The 9,294-nt window shown below is 39.5% G+C and overlaps 1 protein-coding gene across 4 annotated transcripts in view; it reads right to left on the reverse strand.

Annotated features, from left to right (window-relative positions):
* Positions 1 to 3,987, reverse strand: part of LOC140204204 (rho GTPase-activating protein 6-like) — a 161,366-nt gene extending 157,379 nt beyond the window's left edge. For 2 of the 4 annotated variants that reach the window (XR_011887557.1, XM_072270700.1), the window contains exons 1-2: positions 3,566 to 3,987; positions 2,391 to 2,471 (exon numbers count right to left, since the gene is read on the reverse strand). Coding sequence is in view for 1 of the 4 variants with exons in the window: in XM_072270700.1 (XP_072126801.1) it covers positions 2,391 to 2,453 (63 nt within the window). In the remaining 3 variants the exon portion in view is untranslated. Of the gene's footprint in view, positions 1 to 2,390; positions 2,472 to 3,565 lie in introns of those variants that run through there. The other 2 variants (XM_072270702.1, XM_072270703.1) reach the window with 2 other exon arrangements.
* Positions 3,988 to 9,294: the final 5,307 nt, after the last annotated feature.

Consider the following 9,294-nt stretch of genomic DNA (forward strand, 5'->3'; position numbering starts at 1 on the left):
TCGAAAGGCTGGGGACACTTGTGTTTGGGACACTGAATGGAGGTCAGGGAGTGATCCCTGTGGAAAGTGGGGGTGGGTACTAAGGTAAAGATATGTTTAGTAGTAAGATCACTTTGGAGATAGCGGAAGTTGCAGAGGATGATGTGTAGGATGTGGAGGCTCATGACTGGTAGGGAGGGACAAGAGGAACTATCACAGTTAAGGCGACGAAGGAGAAGATGAAAAGATGGAATGCAACCCATAAGAAGTACACAAAGAACAGAAACACGAGGAAATCTGCAGATGCTGGCAGACCTACTGACTCTCACAGCTATCTGGACTATTCCTCTTCTCACTCTGTCTCTTGCAAAAATGTCATCTCCTTCTCGCAATTCCACCGTCTCCACCGCATCTGCTCTCAGGATGAGGCTTTTCATTCCAGGACGAAGGAGATGTCCTCCATTTTTAGAGAAAGGGGCTTCCCTTCCTCCACCATCAACGCTGCTCTCAAACGCATCTCCCCCATTTCATGCACATCTGCTCTCACTCCATCCTTCCACCACCCCACTAAGAATAGGGTTCCCCTTGTCCTCACCTACCACCCCACCAGCCTTCAGGTCCAACATATAATTCTCTGTAACTTCTGCCACCTCCAACGGGATTCCACCACTAAGCACATCTTTCCCACCACCCCTCTCTCTGCTTTCCGCAGGGATCGCTCCCTATGCGACTCCCTTGTCCATTCATCCCCCCCTCCATCCCTCCCCACTGATCTCCCTCCTGGCACTTATCCTTGTAAGCGGAACAAGTGCTACACATGCTCTTACACTTCCTCCCTCACTACCATTCAGGGCCCCAGACAGTCCTTCCAGGTGAGGTGACACTTCACCTGTGAGTCAGGTGGGGTGATATACTGCCTCCGGTGCTCCCGATGTGGCCTTCTAAATATTGGTGAGACCCGACGCAGACTGGGAGATCAGTTCGCTGAACACCTATGCTCTGTCCACCAGAGAAAGCAGGATCTCCCAGTGGCCACACATTTTAATTCCACGTCCCATTCCCATTCTGATATGTCTATCCATGGCCTCCTTGACTGTAAAGATGAAGCCAGACTCAGGTTGGAGGAACAACACCTTATATTCCGTCTGGGTAGTCTCCAACCTGATGGCATGAACATTGACTTCTCTAACTTCCACTAATGCCCCACCTCCCCCTCGTTCCCCATCCGTTATTTATTTATATACACACATTCTTTTTCTCTGTCTCCTTTTTCTCCCTCTGTCCCTCTAACTATACCCCTTGCCCATCCTCTGGGCTTCCCCCACTCCCCCTTTTCTTTCTCCCTGGGCCTCCTGTCCTATGATCCTCTCATATCCCTTTTGCCAATCAATTGTCCAGCTCTTGGCTCCATCCCTTCCCCTCCTGTCTTCTCCTATCATTTTGGATTTCCCCTCCCCCTCCCACTTTCAAATTTCTTACTAGCTCTTCTTTCAGTTAGTCCTGACGAAGGGTCTCGGCCCGAAACGTCGACTGTACCTCTTCCTGGAGATGCTGCCTAGCCTGCTGCATTCACCAGCAACTTTTATGTGTGTCACAAAGAACAGAGGCTGGTTATGCAAATGTTCAGGAAGGTAGTAGATGAAGTAAAAAGAGAAGGAAAAATACAGGTAATTGCTTTGCTGGAAATAATAGAAAGGGATCTCTTTTAAAGCAGTCAGAAACTTGTAAATATTGGTATGTATAAATCTAATGGCATATTGATCCCTGAAGCAGGAGAAGTGAACATACATATACTGCAAGCAGTTAGAAAGAAAAACTAGTTTATTGCCTTTATTAGAAATTCAGAAGATTACTTTGTGATTCATAAAGAACAGTCATCAGCCTCAAATTAATACTGAGATTCCCCTTTAGTCTCTAGCAGTTAAATGTTTTTTGTCCTTGAAAAACCCAATTTTTTTCTTAGAATTACTAAGACTTTGCTTGCATGCAAACATATCATAGCATGATAACACATAATTGAGACTTGGTAACATCTGTGTCACTTGCATACTTTTAACTTTACAACAGTAACAGACAGCTCTTGGTTACTTCAACACTGACGAAGGGTCTCGGCCCGAAATATCGACTGTACCTCTTCCTAGAGATGCTGCCTGGCCTGCTGCATTCACCAGCAACTTTAATCGATATTTACAATTTAGGTCAGCACATTCTGGTGATATATTTAAAGTGGTCCTATAAAATGCTTTATGCTGGCTGGTCGTGTACTGGCATTTACACTGGACTTCGAGGCTGGCTCCTTGCATGCTTTAGATCCTTGCTGGGTTGAGGATAGACAATGCTAAATAAACTGCAATTGCCACCCAATGCGCCACAAAGCATGGAGAAGAACAACAATAAAATGCTGAACTTACTGTGTCATTTAGAGTGCAAAATAAATTCCATTTGAATGCACAGCTCTCGTTGAAATTCCACATCTAACAAGCAGAGAGCACCTAATGGTAACATAAAATTGCTGATGATTAAAGGAAAGTAAAGGTCAATTATACAAACCACTGCTGTAGGACATTGGCAGAAGAGACTGTAGCTAATGCCAATAACTGCTGCTCGGTCTTTACTGCCTTGATTGGCAAACTGATGTGTAACTCTTCTCAGTCACGCAGCAAGATTCAAGTTTTTACAAAGCTGGTTTCCCCATTCTCTCCATCAAAGATTAATGAAATACTTTGCCTTCTCTCTGATATATTTTAACAGGCTATTTAGTACTTAGGTCATTTTCTTGTATTCATTAATACTTGAAGGTTGTTGGGTGCTGTTCTTGCTAGATTTCATTGCCTAACATGGAAACCTATTTTTTATAGTTAAGTCCAGAAAGGATGAGTTCAGGTCTTCATGTTTACTGCGAAGATTCCTTAATAATCTATCTCCATTTGTTTCCTTGCATTTTCATGAGCGTAATATATTATTTCATTAAATGTTGGGACATTCATATTTGAATATGCAGCTAGTCAACAGAACCCACACGTCTTGATAGATAAGACTCATCACATTGCTATTGAATTTACACTTAGAGATGATAGAACAACTTAACTCACACTACAGCCCTACTATTGATAGCTTGGTCGATATATATCTAGAATGGGAGAACATCACACAATACAATTTTGCTTTGCTAGATTTACAGTTATATGGAATGAATGTAAAGAGTAAAACTTTTAGACAATTACATTTCAATGTTATTATTCTTTCCATTTCTACTAGACTTTGATACATTTATACGCTGACAAGAAATAAGAGTTGGAACTATAAATTTCATCAACCTCTTTATCAACAAAATCGAACTATTTACTATCTCACAGAATTGAAGGAAGCTATATTATTAACTCATCTGAACTACACACATACATCTAGAAATATGCAAATGGATTTGAAATGCATTTTGAAATAATTATTTCTTTGTCACAGTAACAAAACTTAACAGCCAAACTAATCTTACATCAGTAATTCTAAATACAAGGAGCAGATTTCAGGCAAGTTACCCAAGTAGACAATAAAACATGACAGTTCTAAGACTTCCATTAGTACTTACTGTGTTATTTGTAGTTGTGTCTGATATCTGTATGGGAGAAGCTTTCAACAGTGCTCCAAGCACCCTAAATCTCTCACTATCTTTGAGATTTTATCAGCAGTCAATTTGCATATAGATCCGTTTGCTGACCAGAGCAGTAGTGGAAATGTGTGGATCTGTAGATGTGAAAGAGGTGGAACAAAGAGGAAGAGCTGGAGAGATATTACCCCTAACGCTCTTTTCCATTGCATTAATCACTGATGTTTACACAGGCTGGGAATGTGACCACTTCCCTTCCAAATGTAGGAGTTAGGGAATTCCACATCTTGCCAAAAAAATTCTTCAGTTAGATAGAGAAGTGCAGCACGGACAATTTAAAAATATATAGGAAAGTGAGCTAGAGAGAGAGAGAGAGAGGGAGTGAGCGAGATCATATTTACAGCGTCTGGTTAAACAATGTACTGACAGGAAATCAAGCTGCTGCAGGCTTAGATTAACAATTACACAATGCATTACCTCCCATGTAACAGAGTAAACCCGAGGACATAGGAAAAAGGCTTTAATTATCTTGCTTTCCAGAGTTTTACATCCAGCTTAATAGTGGCTTTAACAGTTGTTAGTTGAAGTGGTGTCTTTGTAGCGGTTGCTTTATAATCATACATTACCTCTTATACTGAGAATAATACTCCTCTGCAATCGCAAGCTGAAGATTGCTGAATGCCTAGCACTCATATCTAAGATCAGAGACAGCCTCAGCTAAATGCTGTCAGTTGTCAATTAGGGCCTTTTAATGAATTTTACAGCATTCAAAATAGCAGATATGAATTAAGACATTTGAAAAAAAAGTCTGGCGACCAGGTGTGAATTACAGTGAAACTAATCTTACCCAGGCCAGCAATAGAACATGACAGTTTCAGTTCTTGTTCTTGATTGCTCTGTGACTGATGTTAGGAAATATACAAGTTTGAATACTTTATGAAAAGAGAATTCAGTTTGATTATCATTCACTATCCTAATCAAGCAGTGTGTTGAATAAGCATTTATTTTCTATAGTCAGTTATGAAGACTGAGCAATAGCATGTTCTACACTTGCAAGAAATCATACCTCCAGAAGCAAAGTACTTTTAAGAGGGTTATGGAGAAAATCAAAAATAAAGCTGAGCTTGGTTGTTCAGGGTAGTTCAGTTTTAATACTGTCCTTTACTTTCAGTTACTTAGTGGTCTAGTACTGTTTCCTCCTTCAACCTCACTCTTTCCTCTGCATTCCATTCTTTTCTAAATGTCCTGAGCCATTTCAGCTTAAGTATTGCAAATGTTAACGCTGGCAAAGCTCCCAGTTTTTTAACTTCTTTTGGTTACGCAAGAGTGCCATCCAATCAGAACAAGACATGAGGTTAGGCACAGCATAAATCCAAGCAGTGGATAAGTAATGAAACAACTTAGAGGTTATAAATCAAATCAAAACTGATTCTTGCACGTATTTCACCAGGTGTTTCACCATGCTATTTAACTATTTACGGTTTTATTACTAGTTCATTATTTATGGTGCAACTGTAATGAAAACCAATTTGCCCCGGGATCAATAAAGTATGACTATGACTATGACTACGACTAGGTACCATGGACCTTTAAAATCTTATCACAAGGAAAGCACTGAGACATTCCGTTTGGCAATCATCCAATCTAATTATTCACTGGATGTTACAACTTTTACACATGTACTAGGGTTAAAATTTAGATAAATAAATAATTTTAGAAAAAAACAGCTGTTACAAAAAAGTTTTAGAATAATAATAAAATAAATTTTGCTATCAATATGATAAATTTTGCACTCCCCAGCTGGTGCAGTCTTTCATCGATTCTATAATGGCTATTACTTTATTATAGATTTGTTGAGTATGCCTGCAAGAAAATGAATCTCAGGGTTATATATGGTAACATATACGTACTTTGATAATAAATTTACTTTGAAATTTGAAATCATCATAGCTTCGGTGACCTGGGTCTGGTCTTGACCTTTGTGTCGGCTGGGTGGAGCTTTCATATTCTCTACATAGCCACAGAGCTTTCCTCACAGTTATCATATGATAAAGTGTGGAAAATATGACAGGAGATCTACTTCTGATTTCCTCCCACATCACAAAAGTTGGTGAGTTTAGTAGCTACAGTAAATCATCCTTTAGTGCTGTGAAGTGGCCAAAAGAACCAAGGGGATATTGATGTGCTAGAGAGAAAATAAACTGCATGATTACAGGAGAAACAGGAAGCAGAATAATACTGCTGTTATTACAATGCAGACTCCAGAATGGGCCCAGTGGACTGAATGGTGTCCTTCAATGCTGTAGTAAGAAAGTAAACAATACATTACGAACACTACCAATCAGAGACTACAGAGCAATTAAAACAGCACAGGAAAATATGTATTTTCTTCAAAGCACACCATTGTGAAAGCAACGTAGCTTGCTCAATCATGTGACTTAATGAACTTAGTGTGGGCAGCACCTTAACCATGGAGAATGGGGAATGAAATGAAGATAAGTTAATTGTTTTCATCTGAAGCTCAGCTGAACAAAGGAAGGAAAATCAGCCTAACTTTATTCTGAATCTTTTCATCAAGGTTTGGTGAACTCATCTGTGTATGGATTTTAATTCAAATTCAGTTTGGAGTTTGCTGCTTACCAGCCCATCTGCTTACACAGCTGATGATACTCACTATAGCCAGGGTTTGCTCTACCTCCATCTACAGATTTGCAAATGATCCCTCTGTAGTGGGCCGGATCTCAAGCAATGACAAGATGGAGTACAGGAATGATATCGAGAGACCAGTGGCATGGCGTCAAGACAATAACTTTTCCCTCAGTATCAACAAAAGAAAATTGCTGGTCATTCATATCAGGAAGCGAGGTAGAGTACAAGCCCCCATCTATATCAATGGTGCAGAATTGGAGATGCTTGAGAGCTTCAAGTTCCTAGGTGTAAGTATCATCAAAAGCTTGTTCTGCTCCAACTGTGTGAATGATATAACCAATAAAAGCACACTGGCACTTCTACTTTCTCAGAAGGTTAAGGACGTTTGTCAAGTCCCTGTGGCATTCACCAATTTTTATAAATACATCATAGAAAACATTCTTTGTGGATACATCATAACTTGGAATGGTAACTGCTCTGCGCAAAACTGAAAGAAATTGAAGAGTATTGTGAACACAGCTCAGTCTATAATAAAAATCAGCCTTCCATACATAGACTCCTTCTACGTTCCTCACTAACTCTGGAAAGCACCCAACATATTCAAGGACCCCTTCTACTACAGACACTTTTTTCTTGCCCCTCCCATCTGGCAGAAGATACAAAATCTTGAAAGCACCCATCACCAGGCTGAGGACAAGGCGCTTGAATAGAACTCTCGTACAACAAAGATGACCCTAGATCTCTCAGTCTACCTCTTCATGGCTCTTGCACCTTATTTGTCTATCTGCAGTTTCTCTATAATTGTAGCACTAAATTCTGCATTCGGTGATTGCTTTTCCCATTGTACTATTTCGATTAACTTGAACAAAAGATTTTCACTGTATCTCAGTACATAAAATATAGAACAGTACAGTGCAGGAACAGGCCCTTCAGCCGGAAATGCTGAGTCAAACTAATTAAGCTAATGACATCTAATTAAACTAATCCTTTCAGCTTGCACACGGTATATACGCCTCTCTTCCTTGTGCCCATCTAAGAACCTCTGTCATATTTGTCTCTGCTGCCACATCAGGCAAAGGATTCCAGGTACCCATCATTCTCTTTGTAAAAAAAAGTCTTTCCCTGCATCTCCTTTGAATGTACCCTCTCTCACCTTAAATACCACCCTTTAGTATTCGACATTTCAACAGCAGGAAATAGATACTGGCTGTCTACTCTATCTATGCCTCTCATAGTCTTGTAAATCTCTATCAGGTCTCCCCTCAGCATCTGCTTCCCCAGAGTAAACAGCCCAAGTTTGTCTAAATTAATGGACCGGAGTGTGAGAAGATGAGGCGGCTTCACACAGGTCCCTAATTGAAGATTAAAACCACTGTGGCAGCTTTCAGAATTTGAATTACAACCACTCAGTGGATGGGTGCGTGAGAGGAAGAGGTGGCTTCACACAGGTCCACGATTGAAGATTAAAAATACATCACTTCCCAGTAGTTTTCAGAGTTTAAGCTGGGGCTAATCAGTGGGATAAATAGAACATACAAAACACTGGAGGAACTCAGCAGGCCAGGCAACATCTATGGAAAAGAGTACAGTCGACATTTCAAGCCGAGACATCGACTACACTCTTTTCCTTAGATGCTGCCTGGCTTACTGAGTTCCTCCAGTATTTTGTGTGTCGTTTGGATTTCCATCATCTGCCAATTTTCTCCTGTCAGTGAAATAAATATGCAATTTCATCCATCTGCAATAACTGTTCCAATCCTTTTGCTGAGAACAGTACAGTGCTTGAAAACCACAGCTTGATATTAATGAGTTCCTCCAGAAAATTTCAGCTACTCAGTTACTGACAAATGATGCAGCACATCGTCAGGAAGCAATCAGAAAGCCTCCAAATTTCAGAAATTCTATTTATTCAACAAGAATTCAGATAACTGATAAACAATTAATTTTCGGGTATCCTGCAATAACCACAACTTTGTCACAGCTATAAGGATGCAGCTCTAAGGGCAGACTTCTCACGCAGCAACTATTATACACAGATGTTCAAACAGCTGTGTTATTTTGTTCCCAAACCTCAATCACATTATAAGTCAAATATTTCATTTAAATTGAGTTGTATCATTTTCTGGCTTTGATACTGTTTATTTATGCATTCATCAAGACGTGATACAGACTGCTAGTAGCCTTACTCTTTTTAATCATTTATATAATTTTTATGTTAAGAGATAGCTTGCAGGGCGAGTTTATATTGTCCCTTTCTGATTGGTAATAGTGATTTGCTTTCCTGATCTGGTGCACTCTACTGCATTTAAAATATGTCCGATAACACTGTGCTCAAAATGCTGAGGTACTCAGGCAATTAATATCACAATGATCTTACAGAATTCTAAAGAGTGGGTATCCTAAGTAGTTACTAATTTATGGATTCTTCTTTGTACATGGGGGCTAGACCCATTTGAATTAGATTGCAATGGTTTGATTTATTATGATGGTAACGCTTAGCTGGTAAATCAGATATAAAGAAATCATATCGAATAGAAACAACAGGAATTCTGCAGATGCTGGAAATTCAAGCAACACACATCAAAGTTGCTGGTGAACGCAGCAGGCCAGGCAGCATCTCTACCTATTCCTAGAGATATCGAATAGAAAGTTTGGTTAGCTTCTCATTGTCAAATTACTTTATCACATTGAGATCGTAACTAAGGAACTGTAATTGACAAAATGACTTCATTTTGACATTCAATTGCCCTTTCTGAAAGCATTCGTAGTATGAAAATCACGTTCCTAATTCCTCTATTTTCAATAAACTCATATTGCAGTTTAGAAGTTTCTGGTCTTAACTTGTTTTTAATTCGACTCAGAACAATTCTCAACAAAATCTTTATAATGTTACTTATAAGACTGATTGTTCTATAACTTTTGCAGTCAATAACTCCAGGAATTTTTGGCAGAGTTATAAATACAGGTTTCCCCTGCCATCCGAAGGTAGAATGTTCCTATGAAACGATTCGTAAGCCAAAATGTCGTAAAGCGAAGAAGCAATTACCATTTATTTATATGGG

This window comes from Mobula birostris, chromosome 10 (genome assembly GCF_030028105.1).
Source record: "Mobula birostris isolate sMobBir1 chromosome 10, sMobBir1.hap1, whole genome shotgun sequence".
In the NCBI taxonomy this organism is placed as follows: Eukaryota; Metazoa; Chordata; class Chondrichthyes; order Myliobatiformes; family Myliobatidae; genus Mobula; species Mobula birostris.